Source organism: Diplotaxodon limnothrissa, linkage group LG6 (genome assembly GCF_057381915.1).
Source record: "Diplotaxodon limnothrissa isolate DT_005_m linkage group LG6, D_limnothrissa_male_GT1.1, whole genome shotgun sequence".
Taxonomy (NCBI): Eukaryota; Metazoa; Chordata; class Actinopteri; order Cichliformes; family Cichlidae; genus Diplotaxodon; species Diplotaxodon limnothrissa.
In genome coordinates, this window is record NC_140601.1 from 16,767,713 (window position 1) to 16,787,153 (window position 19,441).

Sequence of the window (19,441 nt, forward strand, 5' to 3'; positions counted from 1 at the left end):
CGTTTTGATGTAATTATTTTTCGGTTTTAAAATTTAAAAAAAAACGGAACTATTGAGCAAGTAGCCAGAAAACGGCGCCAAAAAAGGAAGGACCGGAAGTTTACTAATATTCACCTGACCTATCTGGCAAATAAATTGTAAGCCAATGTAGTTTGTTGTTGTTATTTTAAAAACGCTGAACGTCCGGACAGATGGACCCAAAGGGACCCTCGCTTTATGCAGTACGTACCTTTCAATCCACATTAAATTGATTGCCACGTCAACAGCGCGCTTGTTTCCTTATATTGATGTTTAACTGCACGCGGAAGTTAGCTTGTGAGCTAGCTGGCTAGTTGAAGCTGTCGGCTAAAAACAACACGATGAGACGTGAATTAGCTGCGACTCTGCTTCTCTTGTTCCGCAGCAGGTTTGTTTTGGAAATAATTAACTAGTAAATGTTTGCTCTATATATCTCTACCGAGTTCTTTAACTCATGAATATGTGCTCATTTCCCTTATTTTCAGTGCCGATATTGAACCGAGATTAAGAACTGAAACCCTATATTAGCTTCTTTTTTTCTTTTAGTAGCCAGCACAAGTGGTGTGGAGTAAGCACACCATAAGTTGTCTTTACGCTTCTAAGTGCCTAAACCTTGACTGACTAGCCTTAAATACTCGTTAGTTTTGCATACATTTTCGAAGTGCACACAAACCTTAAAGCCAGACCTGCTTGGTCTGCTCTCAAATTAATTGCAGACCTGCTTCTGGGTAAGTTTGGGAAGTCATTGTTTTCAGTCACCACTTATTACTTCTATCAGACCCAAAAGCCCATAGTGAATTTGAGATAAAAACCGTTTAAATTTGCTGCTTCTTCCTGTAAACAGCTGCTAAATCAACTCAAACTCAAGGATCTGATCGTACTTAATGAATTTAAGGTACTTTTAAGCGACCTGGCGGCAGTTGCATAAAGCATGTATGTGTTTGTTTTAGCAGGCAGGCTCCTCCGCAGATATGACACGAAGCATAGAGGAAGAGCCTTTGGTGGATGGGCCCCTGATCTCTGCGGATGCCCTCCACTCTGCCATCAGGAGAGAGTTTCAGACTGTGCCAACACACTGCCATGCCATCCTGCTGACTCTGCTGAATGTATGATATGCACACATTTGCACATACGCAGTGTTCACCAAGTCATTAAATACCAGTAAGTCTCAAATCCTCTACTCTCCTGTTCTTTTCAGGTGGTTTATGTTGTGTTGTCTGTCTGCGTGGCAGTGCTGTGTGTATTAAAATTCGGCCAAGAGGAAGTGTGTAAGAGTATTTTGGGGAGAGTCCAAGGCGACAGCGTCATCGTGTTCGCAAAGTCGTGTTTATGGATTCTGGTGCTGGTGTTCACAGGCTGCGTGCATCACCACCACAGTCGTGCTCGGAGCAGAGGATACCTGCGGTTTTACAGACAAATGCAGAGGCTGAAACAGGTGCCGTTCATCATACACTCTGCAGGTACAACTTTTCATGAGGATACAGTGAATGAATCTGTAATGGGCAGTGTTATCCACAAGGTGGCAGTAATCCTAAAACATAAGTAAGTGTTTATATTTCTGTGTGTGTGAACAGGAAACGCTCTGCTTATGACTCTTCTGGCTGCGAGATTACCACAGACTGTACACGTCTACGTGCTACTCAGTATTCTGGGATTTGAGGTCTTGTTGACATTGCCATACCTGCTGTATTACATAGGTAAAGTGATCTTATTTTAATGTTGAGTAAAAGAATCTCAATCGGGGATTTAAGATTGACCCTTTTGTAGGACTGCAGACAAATTTAAGGTTTCTAAAATAATGTATATAGACCTTTAACATCAAATACTCAGGCTTACATTCTGAAACACCAAGACAATTATTTTTTGAAAGATGAAACTCGAGCTCCTTGTTGCTAACCAATTAGTCTGCACATGTACTTGTTTTTTCCTACCTTCCCTGTCACATCTAAATAGTTTAACCTTGAAGTTGTAGAGTAATAAACCATTTTAAAAATCAAATATACATTTGAAAAAGGGTAGGTATAGACAAAATATACAGTTTTAAAATTCTTTATGAAGAAGAAACTGAAATATAAGTTCCTTTACGTACAGATCAGATAAACTCGTTGTGGTCAAACTTAAGTCTGGGTGTGGTTTGGGACGTGTGTGAATAAAGACAGAATGCAATCATTTTCAACTTCATACACCAATATTTTATTCACAATAGAACACTGAAGATGAATGAAATGTTTAAAATGAGATGTTTTAATATTCTTAAAAAATCTCAGCTCACTTTGAATTTCTTCAGCGGCAACACGTCTCAAAAAAGTTGGGACCGGGAGAGCAAAAGGTTGGAAAAGTAAGTGGTGCTAAAATGAAACAGCTGCAAAAACATTTTCAACTAATCAGGTTAACTGGCAACAGGTTAGTGACTTTAGTATAAAAATGAGCATACTGGAAAAGCAGAGTTTCACTGATCTGCACAAAAACAGCATCTATAAATTGTGGAAAATTTTAAAAAATAATGTTCCCTGAATGGCTATATCTCATTTGGAGTACATTAAGAATCTGGGGAAATCTCTCTGTAGAAAGGAACAAGACTTAAAGTCACTACTGGATGCCTGTGAGCTTCAGGCCCTCAGCCAGCACTGCATTAAAAACGGATATACAATACCAGTGAATTCTGTTATTACATTCATCATCGTCATTATTATTATTACACAGCATCCCGTATTGTATATTAGCTGCAAAAAGGCAGCACATGGAAAAATAAACAGGAAGTCCATGCTTAGCTTAATCATTCTTCTTTTTTCTTTTTTTTCCTTTTTTTTTTTTTTTAAACTGTTAAAGACATTTTCTTCTCTTTCCTAAAAAGTCACCTGGCAATGAACGAAAGCTGTTTTCACTCATGCACTACAGCCCCTAAACCTTTTTTATTTTTTTTAAAGACATTTTTTGCCCTAATCAGTCGGGGCAGACATTAAACAGTCTTTAACCTGCCTGCTTTCTAGTAAAGTCTGTGTAATGTTTGACTGAATCCTTGTGGGAATAGAGCAAGTAATTGTCCAGAGAGTCTATCGCGAGCGAGCAAGTGGGTGTCCTGTGTCTGCCACATGTAAGATAATGCACAGACCAGGTTTTTCCAGATATTTTCCAGAGTTTCATTGTGAAAACAACTCTTGACTAAATACCAAATATCAGTTTATTTTGTTTTGGTTTTTTTGATGTTTTTTCTCAGATTAAAAAAAAAAACAGCTGATATAAGACCTCCAGAGACGTTTGGGACTTTATCTCTACCACATTCACTGGCTTCCATACAGCTTGTAGAGTTTAATGTAATAACACTTTTTTACTGTTGGTTCTCAATCACTAGTTCATAATAAGAGTGTGTTTTTTGTGCTGCAGCATTACTTATTAGATAGCAGCTCTAACATCAGCTGTTTTTTATATTGAGAGGCACACCCTGTAGATTACATTACACACACACTACCCCCACACTGTGTCTTAGTGCGTTTGCATTACAATACCTGCCCTGCCCTTTTCAGACTCGACAGCATGACAATCAACCATTCAACTCTCTGTCCACCCTCCTCCTCTCTGCTGATCTGCTGATTCTTTGCTTCAGATTCAGCACGGTGTTTGCAGACTTTGAACACTGTGTGTCCACTGTGTGCGTTTCCTTTGCCTTAACCCTCAAGAACAAACTGGTTAAATTTAGCTATTGTTATTTAACCCTGTGATACACATTTCAGATTAAGTAGCTTTGGTAGCTTGTTGGCTCGAAGCAGCGGCTATTAACGGAAAGGTCCCTCACTGTGACGCTGCTTTTTGTAGTATAAAACTAATTGCTCATTAGGATGGTGAAACCAAACTAATCTACAAAATTTTTTATCATCTGGTTTTTTTGTTTGTTTGTTTGTTTTTTTTAATGTCAGGTTAGCTAAAAGTTTGCTTTTTATGTAGAAACAGCCTTTAGAATCAGACTTGCAAACAGTGTGATGCATTTTTAAAAAGGCAAAAAATAAAAAGCACAGAACCATAATCTAGCCATGAAATGCATTAAATGCATGCTTTCCACACATGCAGTGAAATAAGCAGGTGATGCCGTGCATGCCTAAAACCAAATCAGTTTTCATACAGGAGGACCGGGTATAGTAGAAGACACTGCTGTGTTCAGATGGTTTTACAGGACAGAGACTCAGATTTACTTCATTTAATTGTACATAAGTATTTTATAAGATGAAGCTATACACCGCGTACGTGCACAGCTGTAAATTAAGTTAACGCCTTATTTTAATATAAATCTCCAGAAATTCTTGAAATTCTTCCCAGTTTTCCATTTGAGGCACATCAAACTAAACTGTGTGGTAGCAGGAAGTCAAACTTTAGTTCAGGGGAAAGGAATCAAAAGCAGACGCATCCAAAGCAATTCTTAATTTTTTGATTTTATGAAGTAGTTCACTGATTTAAAATCTTCTTATGTGGTTCACTCATTCATGACGTGTCTGAGAAGAATAGAAGTTTTAAAGAAGGAAAGAAATTTTTTGTTTGTTTTGTTTTTAGTAAATAAGGCACTAAAAAGGTATCTGGTTTCATTTGGCAAGTTATCGGGGTTATACAGATTTGTTTTTCTGCCTTTGTTGAAGAACGGGGAGGAACCACAGGAAATGAATGAGAGAGATGTGACTAAAGCCCCCCCAGGTGCTAGTGATCTGGAGACGTTGTGGCTCATGGTTGGCATCTTAACCCCTAACAAACGCAACCGCTACATCCATCCACCCGTTTCTTTTAACTGCTTATCCAGATTAGAGGAACTGAGGCTTATCCAAAGTGTCAGAGGGTGAAGATCGCAGCAACATATGACAAAGATCTGTTTTTTTAATCAATTGTGTGAATTGCAATTTGTTGTCTTCAAAAATACCACGATGCGATATTGTCGTAATCGGCAGTTAACAGTATTTTGCCGTGTGTGTGTGTGTGTGTGTGTGTGTGTGTGTGTGAAGTCCTGCCTCCCTCTGAGTGAAAACTCCTGTTAAAGATGCTAAATCAGAGGATGCTGATATTGAAGAATCATGTGATGAAAGGAAATCCATATTAAAGTTGTGTTTGGCAGCTGAGGGGCACAGATGTGAGATGAAGATACCGAAGAGCCACAGAGAAAAGATTAGAGGCATTAGGATTTAACCTAGCCAAAGGGTAGCCCTCACCCCCTTCACCCTCTTCACCCATGGGAGACCCATGCACATTGTCCCTGTGTTTACAGTGCTGGTTTTTCAGTGTGTTTGTGTGTGGTGGGGGGTGTCCCTGGTCACCGGTTGCATTCCTGCTCAGATCAGTGCAGTCAGGCATAGCACAATCAGAACGATGCCTCACAGCACGAACCGAGCACAAACAGGCACCCTGACAGATCGGAGAGAGTCAAGGTGGCACCAGTGAGGTCGTGAAAAAGAAAATGAAAAAAGCAAACTCTTTTTCTTCTTTTTCTCAGAGAGAGATGTAATGCCTGCAGCCATAAAGTCCTCGTTCAACTTGTCTTTGAAGTGCGTGCCTGATTGTGATTGCGTGTGTGGGTATGTGTCTGTGCTCGTGTGTGTGTCTTTGAAGGTTTTCTGTATGTTTCGACCTCTCTCATTTTAACATGAATACCCTCTCCTCTATAGACCTCCTTGCACATCAAAGCCATGCCCCGGCCTTCAAAGGCCTACCTTACATCTCTCTCTTCTGGCTGACCAAGAACTTAGTGTAAGCACTGCAGGGCACAACAGAGACACACACACATTGATGCTGATAGCTGCAGTATAACCCGATCACACACCAACCCCATATACTGCATGATGGGGAGAAGTAAAACAAGACTGAATCACTTTTAAAAGATTCAAACCACATTTTTGATCAGGAGGTCCTCCATTATTTTATCATTATTACTATTATTATTATTTTAGAATATATTTGTTTGATGCCTGTCAGTGCAGACTACAAGTGAATATTTAATCTCTCACACCATTTTATGAATGATAAATAATCATCGATGTTTAATGCTTGGAATATTTTTCCCTGCAGGTAAATGATAAATGTTAATGTGCCTTTTTAATGCGCCTCATTCAACACACCTCGCTATATATAGTAAATGTGGGTCGGTTTGCATGAAAAATTACCCTGTGCTCATTGTTTGCAATACTGTGGCTTACTTTATCTATTTACTGATAGAAAAGACTCTTAGACAACATTACTCGTAAGGGAAAACATGCTCTCGGCTGACCTACTTGCAAAAGATCTATAGTTATTGGAAACTGAGCACTGGCGTTCTTCTTTCTACCCACTGATTGCTACACCGGAAGCCTGGGAGTTTTAGGATTCAGAGCAGTATCTTAGCTGTTCCCAGGACTGCACTGCTCATCATCTCAGATGTTGAACCTGTTGTGTGTTCTCCTAGCCTAATATACCAAATTCCTCCACTCTGTCCACCATCTGTTCCACTGGTTCCTTCAGGCCCTGCTACTTCTCCGTCTTCTCGTGCTCCTTCTTTCTGATGTTATTGTCAGCTGGGATTACCACATCTGTCACAGCTGGCCTCCTCTGCTTCTCGTCAGCCACCGCTGTGTCTGGCCGGTTAGTCAGCAGCTGCTCGTGTGTCTGGAACTTGAAGTTCCACAGGGTCTCGGCTCTGCTGTTCTTAACCACTTTTTGCTACTCTGTGCCCGACTTTGATGTTTTTTCATAGCATATACTACACCTAGAAGACTTCACCGCTGCTTCTCTCTGTTATCTATATGCTTTCTGTTCAAAAGTGTGTTCTTGCTGGTTCCTCTCTGTTATGTGGCTAGGTCATGGTGCTGCATTGATGCTCTTTGGCTAAGAGGAGGATGATTGTGGGAACTTTACCAAAGCTGTTATGCAGATGTACTTGCATGTGGTCCTTCAAAAACATTAAGAATCTCAAAGCTTTGTTGAAAAGCATCAAGTATGGCTTCAGTCAGTAGTTTTCATTGTTTTGCTTTGCTTCACTAGAAAGACTCTTGTGGTAACGCTTGTCTTTTCGTGGTAGAAGTTGTAACACCACAAACTTTAACAAGAGTAGCCCACATAACTGGTTGTGGGACATATTTTTGACACTGCCCCCTGCTGATGGTGCATAGCTACAACAATGTAGACGTGGGGTCTGCAAAGCCGCGCCGCACCGACACTTCCGGCGCACTACCATGCTGGGCGCATTCGCTCTTAGCACTTCTGCAGCTTTGCTGTTGTCACCTGGAAATGGGCCTTCCTGGATGGGTCATTGAGGCTTCTCAGATGCGAGCAGACCAGGCCTGAGCTCTGTCTGTCCAGCCGTGAGAGTCTGTAACAAGAACATGTGAAATGTATCACTTCCTTTACACTGCCCAATCCATCCATCCTGTTGTGTCTGTCTGTTGAAGTCGGAATTTTACTGAAGCAGATGCCTGCAGCGCTGACAGTGTGTCTGCTAAAACTAAATGTAAATACATCATTTTATGATGTTAATAAGATTTTTCCTGCCGCATGCAGTGCATGCTTTCCTTAGATTTATTTGCGTTGTTAAATGTTCTAATTAATGTAAGTTAAAACGGCTAAATGTTCAAATATATTTAAAGTAAAATGAAATCTGCAAAGTTTTCAGGGACATTTGTCCATACATCTGCTTTTTAAAAAAAATATATTTTTGAAAGGCATTTTTCGTGTATGAAACTTTTCTTTTAATTTTTTTTTTTTTTAATTTAATATATGAAAGCGTTTTTGTGAGCTGGGAAAATGGTTGATTTTTTTTTTCTCTCTCCTGGTATTGTAAATATTTCAGAGCAGTTTGTGATTTTTCTGCATCAAACAAAGGCTCATCGTGACATTTTGCCTTTATACCTTTTGCTTTTCTCTCCTCCACCTCATTTCTGAGGAATGTAGGAATCTCTCCCACAAATACTTACTTATTATTGCTTTATTTACTTGTGAGCACACACACACAGATTTAGGGCCTCATTATGCAGGAATGTGTAGCATTTCTTTGGATTGTGTGTGAGTGTTGATGTTGAGATGCTGCACTGTAGCAAAGTAAAGATAGTGCTCTTTAGAACCTCCCTGACAATTTCTTCTGGCTAATGACGCTCAAGTCTTATCAATACTCGGCCAGCTCCTCCCTTTGGCCTTCATCGCAGCCTCACCCATACAGGCTTACAGACGTACTCAAACCGTAGCCTTGTGACCCTAAAAACTCCTCCAGCACATATTTTGTTTGCAGCTTCTCTTACTGTAAACTATTGGACCCACCATACACACACCTTGCTGCTAGCACCACCCCTTAGTAAAGGTGCATGTTTAGGGTGTGAGAATTAGAGGTTTAAGTGCAGGATATGGCAGCCCATAAGAACTAACTGCAGGATATAACAGCCTCTATGTGTTTAGGAGAGTCAGAGGGATGAAAAACAATTTAAATTTTTTTTTAAAAGTGTCATGTTTCTCACCTAGGTGATTATCGTGGGTAGAAACCTGTCACTGCTCAATAATGTCTGTGTGCCTTTACAAGCAGTCGGCAGCATTAAAACTCGGGTTTGATGATTTTATTGCGAGGCTAAGAGCTTTTTGTTTGCTTTTCCAGTTAAAGTGATGCGGTTCAACAGAGAGCGCGCTGCACCAGATGTGAGCCAGGAAGAGCTTTCACACACCTACAGCGTCACCAACGCACCGACTGAGACGGGATTCAGGTACAGCAGTTTCACTCAGGCACCCACAGAAGTGTCGCTGTGCTCAGATTTAAGTTTCCTCTGTGGAGACACATGAATTGAATGAATGTGATTTTAAGCCATAGCAGCATGAGTTTCCATTTTAAAAGGGATCAGTTTAAGAGCATCTCCCGTGATCGGTTTACAATTTACCTCACATTCAGATGGTAAAGATTACAAAATAACTTTGGTAAAAAGTACAATTTTATGATGTTAGTGCTTGGAGATGCAGTCATGTGGGCCTGATGAGGCACAACATGAGACTTGGTGCATGTTTTACAGGCTTCCTTTGTGATCTTTTTGTTTGTTTGTTTTGTTTCATAGTGAATTAAATGTTTCAGTGAGTGAGGTGCTCTAATATGTGCAGACTTTAATTTCTTACTGAAACAAGCAAGCCCTGGCTGGTAGCATATGTTGCTTCCAAACCTGTGTATATACAATCAGATACCAAAACATGTGAGACAGGGTCATGTGTAGCATCCAGTCTTCTTTTAACAAGTCTGTAAACATCTGGGCACTGAGGAGAGGAGCTGCTGGAGAGGAATGTTGTCTCATTCTCGTCTAATACAGGATCCTAGCTGCTCAGTCTTGGGTCTTATTTTCCATTTAATGACTGGCCAATTTTAATTTTTTTATATTATGTTTTTTTTTTTATTCGGGTAAGATCTGACCTGTAGGCCAGTTAAGCACCTGGACTCTTCTGCTACAAAGACATGCTGTAGCAGTAGATGCAGTGTGTGGCTTAGCATTGTCTTGCTCAAATATGGAACGTCTTTCACGAGTAAGACGTCACCTGGATGGGAGCACGTGTCACCCCAAAAGCTGCGTGTATACCTTTCAGCATTGATGATGGCTTTCCAAATGTACATTGACACTAATGTACACAAAAGATGCTTACTTTTGAACTGAGCGCCGAAGCAAGCTGGATGCTCCCTCTGCTCTTTGGTGTTGTCTGCAGAAAGACTTTCAAATTTCAATTCGTCTGACTACAGAACAGCTTTCCACTTTCCCTCAGTCCATTTTAAATGAGCTTCGGCTCGGAGATGATGGCGGCATTTTTGGACCCTCACACTCTTTTTGAAGATTTTGTAGACATTTTTTTTTTTTTTTTATTGCTGCATAGTTTGAGAAATACTTGAGATAACCCTCAAGGCTGGTATTCTTGTATGAGGATCTTTTACAAACTCTTATTTTTGTTACAGAGGAAGCTCTAATCTGGAGGAGGTGGTGGAGAAACAGGCCGATCTGATCGAGTACCTGAAACAGCACAACACCATACTGAGCAAGAGGCTGCTCAACCTCACCGCACAGCACTAACCACAGTTTGGCCTCTTCCTCGATGCCAGACGAGGACACCCTCCAACACTCTGGGGAAAAAGAGCCTGATCATTTAACTCTACAAGGAATTTTAAAAAAGCAATTGGAGGCTTTAAAAGAAGGGGAAGCTGTGGGCAAATGCACCTGTACACACAGACTGAGTGAGAGGGCTCCTCTGTGGGGCATCTTCACCTGAAATGGACAGATAATGGAGGAGGAGGTGAACTGAAAGCGGGAGGGCAGTTAAAGAGGCAGAGGGGAGAAGTCGTGGGTCACAGATCAGAGGTGGGCGGGGGGGTTATCACTGTGCCACGACCCCCGGTGACCCACGTGTGCTGCCGCTTTTTGTTGCTGTGAAAGAAACAGAGCGGTGAAATTGTTCTAAAGATCATCTTCACCGAGCAGGGAGAGGTTGTCACTTATCAGCATCAAACTAAACGAGAGCGGTTAAACCATGCTGTAAAACGTGTAAGTGCTTTTTATGTATCTAAAAATGTGTGTGCCGGTGGTTTATTTGGGGAGTGTGTTTCTTTGTTCAGTCACTGGAATCGTTTGTGATCAGATTTCAATAAATCTTTAATATTCTTGTGATTTTTAAAGCCTTTTCACTGCGAGAGTTGAGACTGTATCCAAGTATGTGGCAACTGCTTTGTTTTTGTCGGCGAGTGTTTATCTTGTGTGATGTGGTGCAAGAGCACGAAACAATAGAAACACAGCAGTGTCAACATCAGCTGGAGTAAATGCCTTCTCCCTCTTCGCTTAAAACTCCCAACAGTCACGGGACTCTACACTAATGAAATGTGGAGATTGTCATTTGAAGCCTTGGTGTTTGTTCCGCATTGTGTCTCCTTTATGCTCCGGCATCCGTAACTCCACAGGGAGCGCAATATTTACAAGGGCTTTCCCGTGTGGCTCCAGATGAGAGTGCAGATTTAATAGGAGGCCTTCAGGTAGCAGGATCCCCCGTTTGATACGGGGCATTTAACATTCATATATATATATATATATATATATATATATATATATATATATATATATATATATATATATATATATATATATATATATATATATATATATATATATATATATATATATATATATATATATATATATATGTGTAAAAAATATATTTTTTTTTTTTAAACCTGTTTTGTCAAGAGTTAAGTGTAATCTGGATGTAGTGCATTGCATCTTTAACACAAACACAATCAAAACAGTTTTCTTGTTTTGTTTTTATTAAAAAGTAATTCAATAAACATCTGAACATACAATATAAACAATTTGTAGCTATACTAGGGGTATTTACAGCTCTTTGGTCCGCAGCTTTTTAAATCGATTATTGAATATACTTGATGATATTGATTAAAAGCTCTCATGCTATTTTCCCGTTTTATCATTTGGAAGGAGCTCAAAACTGGCCGAGCCCAGCTCTGTGGTCGCCCAGCTGTTGTAGCTTTTCATGGTTTAATGAATATTCAGATTCTTGCTGCAGAAGCAGATACATGTACATTAAAGTCTGTGGGTGGCATCTTTGTGGAGTCCCATATCTCCCCTTCTTTCATGGGCTCCAGCCGTGATGTTTCTGCCACAAACTGCGGTCCATATTCACATTTCTCTCCTCGAGTCTTCCCCATTGCAGTTCTCCTGACCTGTAATGGATAAAAACAGCATTTAGACATAAAGTCACCTTGAGTCCCCTCTTTCACCTCCTCCCAGTTCAGTTTGTGAGATTTATGTCCTCTGTTCTTCGTAAACACTAATCACACACACGCTTTTCCTGACTGCCAACCTGCCGGCCACGTAGCCTGTTTTTGTTAGGCTCGGCTCATAACCTCCTGCTATATATGAACACATGCATGAGTGAATGTCTCTTACCTCAAGGGAAGGGTACTCTGGAGTGCAGAGGCAGGCAGCGTCTGTGTGGGCAGTGGTGTCTGTGGTATTTTTTCCTCAGGTTCAAGAAATCTGGAGTAAAAGAGATGGTTTGATTGTAGATGTAAACAGATATTTAATTAAATTAGACTGCTATCAGGCAAAAAGCTGCCCATTCATGCGGTCTGCAGGTGGATGCCTAGCATATATAATTTTGAACCTTCTGCAACTCTATAACCTCTCCTGACCACTTTAAGAGTTTCTTTTTTTTTTTTTTATTGTAACCCATTTACAAACAGCTGGGACACACTCACCTAACACGTGATTATTTTTATACATCCCTAATAAATCCAGACTGCCAGCCAAGCCCAGGAAGAGATAAACCGCCAGATGACTTTATGACTCCCCTCCCACCCTCTCTGCCTGTACCTCTGAAAGAAGCTGCCCCCCACCCCACCCTGAAGGTAGCCTGCTTTATACTTGCCACTGCTACTCCATGTCATGTAAATAAAGCACGGGTATTTGCATGAAGTTTTAACACTGTCATTAACAAAAGCGCTCCGGAGCGCCTTCCAGCCGGGGACAAAGGGCCCACCGGTCCGCTTTGCGGATACCCCGGCGGCGCTCCGCTGTCCTCCACTCCTCCTTTTATCCTCTCATCATCGTGTCCTCGCCATCAGCACATGAACCTATATCACGACCCGAGGCACAAAACCTCCCCCTTTAACAGCAGCCGCCCCCTCCCCTTTTTTTCTTTTCTTTTCTTTTCTTTTTTTTTTTGCATCTGCGCAAAGATAACCGCAAAAAAAGTCGAGAATTTGCGGGGGAAAGCGCACCTGCTACGAGGCAGGAACACTAAAACGTTTTTTTTCCTTATTACAGATGGGGGGTACTTATTTGTGGTCAGGCTAAAAGGAGGCTTTAAAAAGTGCTTTTCCTGCATTATGCGAAATCAATAAATACCGACACTTAATTATCAGTGTCACTCAGCTGTAATTTGTTTATGAGACTGGAGCCTTTGAGCTGAGGAAGCTTGATTCCACCACTAAAAGTTTCATTTATTTATTTCCAAATAGTCAAAAAAAAAGTTTGACCTAATAACTCAAAACTGAGAAAAATAATTTCAAGTTACCGGGTGAAAATCTTTGAGATAATAACTGTAAATATTGACTATTTAACTTTTTCACAACAATTTTCACAACAAGCAGTGAATGCATCACCACTGTTATAAAGAAGTAACGTCCAACATCCCGTCAATAATTGGCCGTCAAATTATCTCGCGCACTTTTAACATTGCTTAGGTTAAAACAGAAAAATAAAATAAACTTTTCTATTAAAAGTTTTAAGTCTGTTTAACTCATAGGGTTAAGCTAATCTGTTTTATTAGTGACAGTTAACTATAGCTAACATAGTCCAAGCTTGTTGCTATGGATGCGAGTTTAAGGGTCAGTGCGCAGTGATTCAGAACGCTGCTGACCGGGACTATGTTTTGGTCCATGTAACTGGTTGTAAAGCTTTATTTATGTATTTATTTTTCTTTAAAAAAAAAAAAAGTTTTATCGTACCTAGCAGACATTACTAACGTTAACGTTCAGATTTATAGGCGTCCCCCTTTAAAAGGACACCTCTGGGTGGTGAAGTCTGAGGACGCTTACCTGGCTTGGCAGAGGAGACCGATGCTGCCATGACTGCGAGCAGCATGAGAAGGTAGAGCAGGTTGAATATCCTCATAGTTAGGTGGCAGCTGGTTTCAGGAGCTGAAACTTATGATAATTTTCACAAATAATTCCGGAGAGTCCCTGTAGCTCAAATCCGGACTGGAGATGCTGAGTGTCTTTCAGATTTGCCCCTCTTCTCTTTTCAGTCAGGAAATCCTCCTCTGGGAGAATCCAGTACGAACAAGTAGATCTCTTCTGAGGATAATCGCTATGTCCCTGAAGGAATGTGTGTGTCCAGAGTGATTGTCTCTGTGTCTGAGAGCGAAGTGACAAAGGTGCTTCTCCCCCTTCCTCCTTTATACAGCCTTTTTTAGAGGGAGGGGGGTGGGTGGGTAGTTCCCACAACAGCCCCCCCCCCATACACACACAAACTCTCTATCCCTCAAACACACACACACAAACACACATTTCGGCACATGTAGAGGGGTAATTCAAATGACAGGAAGCCCCCTCCGTGCACCCTGAACTGCCCCTTGAACACACACTCATGCTGCATGCTGTATTTTGTGTGCGCAAGTGGCTGATATTTTCAAAGAGAGCGGAGTGAGCAGGCAGGGAAGATTTATCACCTGTAACATTAGAGCAAAGATTTAAGAAGCTGTGACTGGAAATAGCAGGTCCTCCAAGAACCAGATCCCGCCTAGCTCTCTCCTGCCCCCCAACAGATGAAGACACACACACACACACGCGCGCGCGCGCACACACACACACACACACATATATACATCTGGAGCTTTTGGGTGTTGAGGTGGTGGGGGCAGCGGTCCTCTGAATGAAATCTAGGGGACGGCAGACTAATGATGGCCAAAGACGTCTTAACTGTCTGTGTAGATCTTGTACTGTCTCTGAGTGACAGCATGAAGGCCTGCCTCTGTAATGTTGGCTTTTAGTTGGTTGTTTCTCTCATCACATGGATAAACCATTACAGTTAAAAAAAACAACCCACAATATCCAGGTGAACTTGATAAATATCTTATAGCACAAGGATAACCAGAGAAGTAAACAAAGCATTCTGTGGCTAACTTATATAAAGATTGTTTAGTTATTCTTATTTTTCTGGCGTCATCCGATGAGAGGGAGCAGCAGAACCTCAGCAAGGATTTTTAGAGTGGGAAGGGGGAAGGGATAAAGTCTGGATTTTTAACTGCATCACAGCTTTTCCCACTGATAAAATACATTATTATTATTATTATGCCAAAAATGATTAAATAATCATTAAATAATATATTTTTTTACAATGGATCCACGGTGAAATTAAAAATGAATACATAAATCAAATAAAGCAGAACTTTGCACATTTAAAAGCCCAAAGAGTGGTGCTGACAGGTTTTTCATTTACAATAGCAGCATTTCTCTCGGCTTTGCTTCTTTTGTTTGGTTTTGGTAAAAAGAGTCTGTATTGTATAAGCGCTGTTTTTATTATGCCACATTCCAAGAAATATCCAGCCCTGCGTGGGTATCCGGGTAGCCCATCGTTGGGGTTTCCTGCAGCAGGTAACCCACTTCACTTGGCATTAGCTCTGCAGTCACCGGCTGCGCGCGGGGGGGACTCATTAGTGTGTCTGCTGACGGCCGTCTCTGTGGACTGAGTCTCTCCATTCAGCACCCAGCTAATGAATTAACACATTAAGATGAAATGTCAGCCGTTACATGTGAATGAGGATTAGAGGAGCAGCAGGACACTAATGGACCGCAGGGCTTGAAACAGTCAGAGAGTCTCTGAACGAGCACCTGGGCCGTCAGCTCCTTCAGCTCTCAAGAATAAAGCCAAGGCCAGGGTCTTTGTGTTTTTTAGTGTTGTTTGTCGGTGTCACATTTTGAAATGTTGCCTTTTATTGCTTTATGATGTTTGCAAAAATGCTCCTTGAAATGACAGAGATTCTTCCCCAACAACACACAAACACACACATTCATCCTGCTGCAAACACTCTGCTGAGGTATGTAGTTTGTTTCTGTGGTGAGCTGCACTTTGCATATCAGCTGCCTTTGTCATTTAAAAAACTTTTATTTTCCCAATTTGAATATGCTTATTTGGTCTCAATTGTCATTCACAGCCACCTGGTATCCACTGCCTGCTAACTCCTGCCAGACCTCTGCCTCTCTGTGTTCCTCACTTTCTGTCTACCTGCCCTTTGGAGTAAGAGAGTAAGATTCATACCAGATTCTCCCACCAGGTCTTCGCTGCAGAGCGTGTTGTAATAATTTGCCCTTATAAAAGGGATTATTCGTGTTTACGAGGATTACCCAGCCTGCTTGAACACACCTCCGTGAGAGAGGCACACACAGACTGGGCGAGCTCTCACACTGCTGCAGTACCCTGGCAGGGCTGCAGGTGAAGCTTGTTCTTTTGTGGCGTGAGAGCCATCTTTGGTTACTTAAACAGTGCAGTGCATTTTTGCATTGTATGAAGTGTTTAACAAACAACAAGCCCAAGATAACATGTGAAGATAATGAGTTGACATCGATAGAAAACAGAACAGCTGCAAATCCACTTTTGCTGTGGAAATGACTGAGAAGGATGAGCATTTATCTAAATTGTTTCTTTCTGCTTTGCTAAAACAGCATCAGGATGTGTGCTTTATGTGTTCATGTGTGTGATGGAAACCATTTGGAAAGTGGATTTACCTCTCTGAGTGTAAAGTAACCAAAATGCTGTCTTGCTACTTGTATCTGCGCTAAAACATCAGCCTCTTTTTGGATTAGAGCAAGAATTTTATTAGCTGATTAAATACTTTTTTGTCAGCAAAAAGTCTCAAAAAATTAAATTAGACAGACTACTGAAATTGTAAAACTCAAAAGTCTGAGTTTGGGCAGTTAGTCCAGCATAGCAGTAAACGTTAAAAGATTTTTTTTTTGACATTTCAGAACCATGATGTGACTAAATGAGGAAAAATAGCTGGTAGCAAATTATTTGCAGCCTTATGTGTGACCATTTATTTGAAGCATTCCCAAGTACCAGCCCCGTTATTAATCCCGTCACTCAGCGTGCTCATATTTTAGTCCAATGTGTGCCTGAACTCAGCAGGCAGTGTGCTCTGAATTAGTGTGCAGCTCAGAAAACAGTTGGACTGCAGGGCTGCTGTTATTACGAGTGTTAACAGCAGTCCTGGTTTTCCCAGCAGCTGTACTGACTTTACAGCGTCTCCTCCCCTCCTCTTAAAGTTTCACTTTCTTCTTTTCCTCTGTCATCATCTCTTGACCGGGATCAGCAGATAAGGAGCTTTCTTTATCTCTGACAAAACTTGCTTGGAAGAACAGTGCTCCATAAAATGCCCCTGTAACTTTTAGACTTGGGTGATCATTAGCACATATCATTAAAACACTGAAATGGTAATATAAGGTACATGCTGTAGATGGGTGACCAGTAGAACTTTTTAGTGAGGTTTTTTCCCCATTGAGCTTCCAGATCACCGTTCTTGAAAGTCTTTTCAACTTCGCTGGAGGCATAAACAAAAGACAGGTCATCCTCTCAGTTCCTTAGCACACTATTTTCAAACATTTATCTAGCGCACAGTTAATGTGGCAAATCAACGCCCATTTTTTTATACTTGATATCAATCACATAGGTCGATACTGATGTTTAGCTGATGTACAGCTGTAGATTTGATGATGGTTGAGGATCTGGTGATTCTCTGTGCCACAGTTTTTAATTTTACATTAGAGATAGAACAAAATAAACCCAATAAACTTCCCATCTTTATTTTCAGACTATTCATACACAACTGCCTTTTACATTAGAACACAGTTATATTAAAAAATCATGAGCAGCGGGACTGCTCAATGGTGATATTGAAATATTTCATGACCAATATAACACAGTATTATGATTTATCAAGGATTTATTTTGCTAAAAACAAAGATACCAGAACCAGTCGGCTTAACGGAAATATTTAGTTATAAATATTTTTCATCGTAGGTTCTCAGATGTAAATATTTAGCAGTTGGGCTACATGTTATAATAGAAAGCTGAACACATTTCCATTGTACACACTGCTGGTTGTTCAAGAAAGACAATGTGAATGAGTTCTGAATTTCTGGGAAATTTCTGGGTGATTTGATACAGAATGGATTACATGAGAAAAAAATGAAGGCCAATATAGGCATATAGGTTGTTATAAGCCTTGTTGCAAATACTGCTGGGCTGAAAATAAAATAAAAACAAATATTGGCATTATAAGACCACGATTTCACAAATAGTCCAAAGATTGCATATAATTATGACCTCCTTGTGCTTTATATGGAAGAGTTTATGTTTGTTTCTTTTTAAGAATGATCACCCCTCTCTTTATAGGATGGTTTGCACGTGAGATGTTTCCATAGTCTAAGGTCTTATGAATCAAAGAGCTGACGTGATGGCCGGAGCTTGTGTGGGTTGTTCTGTTTCTCATTCAGGAGCAGAGTGTAGGTGATGAAACGAGTGGCCATAGTTGAAATGTGCCGTGATGTCTGAATTTGTAGGGGTGTGTCCTTGCCCTTGTGTCTGTGTGCACGGGTGTGGATTGTGGCCTGGTGAGTTCATTGACCATCATTAGAGTGATAGTGGGTCTGTTGTCATGCCACAATATCGTCAGTGTTAATGAGGGCTGTAGCCATCCAGCCAGAGCTTAATTACTCTGAAGACCCTTTATCTCTTCAACAGCCCAATACTAACCTCAATGGCTGCATATACACATGAACAGGAGCACACACACACACACACACACACACACACAGGATCATCATTACACACCAAAGACGCTGGCTTTAAAAGAAAATCTTCCTCAGTTGCTTTATTCTGGAGCTCCTCCTCCGCTTCATGTCAACAGCTAGACGGCTGACTGCAGAGGATTGATGGAGGGCTTAAGGGTCGAGGGGCATTCTCCACAGGGAGCAGCCTCTAACCCCCTGGGATGTCACCCCACGAGGGCTGCAGGGGCTGAAAGTCACTTGGTTTGTTAAATCCTAACTCAGACATCACGGCTTGTCAGAGATCTGTGCATCAGTGTTCGGCTCTGTCTGGTTCTTCAGCTCCACGGCATTTAACTCTACCTATTTTTCTGTGGCCTCAGTTCAGAATTCAGCTGATGCTTTTTTAAAACTGGAGATGGAGCTAAAGAGCAAATTATCATAGAGGAAAGAAAAGATGTGGTGTTACAGTGATAAACTGTACAAACAGGATCTTTGCTCTACAAGTTTATCTAATCGTCCTCTCCAGATACCTGAACAAATACGCTGAGATCACGTTATGCTGTTAGCAATTTGTGTTACACTTCTAAATGATTACCTTCAGCCTTATAACAATACTCATAACTCACGAAGCTGTATAATTAATAGGGTACAGTTTATTGCCACCTTATCTTTATTGTGGGAACCTACTGTAATGGGCATTGCGTCAACACTAATACAAAAAAAAAGAAGAACAGTAAGCGGTGTTTTCAGTTTTGCCTTCACTCAGCTGGGGTTTATAATGTTTGCTTTATGTGTTCTGTCCAGCTTCTTTGATGATCACTCTCTGCTTCCTGTTACATGGCTGCAGTTTCTTCACTTCATAGACATCTTTTTCTGAGATAGAGCATAGATAATCGGCGTTAGAGAGGCTGACGTTGGTTTCTGTGGTGATATCAGAGGCTAAATGTGTACCTGGCCGGGCTGCCTGTGGTTGAAAACAGACTGAAGCCAAACTGAAGAGAGTGAAGATGATGAAGGCAACGATGATGAAGGTCAGCTCAAAGCCAGTGAATGGCAGTTCCATCTACACAACTATACAACACAAAACAGGACTCATTTATACAGAGGAGTGAAGAAATTACTCTTTGCCACAGTGTA

General features: G+C 41.0%; 1 protein-coding gene across 2 annotated transcripts; it reads left to right on the forward strand.

Annotated features, from left to right (window-relative positions):
* Positions 1-128: 128 nt before the first annotated feature.
* On the forward strand, positions 129-10,575 carry tmem192 (transmembrane protein 192). Of its 2 annotated transcripts, none has more exons than XM_085355784.1 (6): positions 129-221; positions 969-1,124; positions 1,217-1,478; positions 1,593-1,715; positions 8,603-8,708; positions 9,929-10,575. In XM_085355784.1, exons 1-6 carry the CDS (start codon positions 192-194, stop codon positions 10,041-10,043), a joined length of 792 nt encoding a protein of 263 aa, XP_085211910.1. In that variant the 5' UTR covers positions 129-191; the 3' UTR covers positions 10,044-10,575. The 2 variants fall into 2 exon arrangements, with proteins under 2 accessions (XP_085211910.1, XP_085211911.1); XM_085355785.1 differs by having other exon boundaries at positions 972-1,124.
* Positions 10,576-19,441: the final 8,866 nt, after the last annotated feature.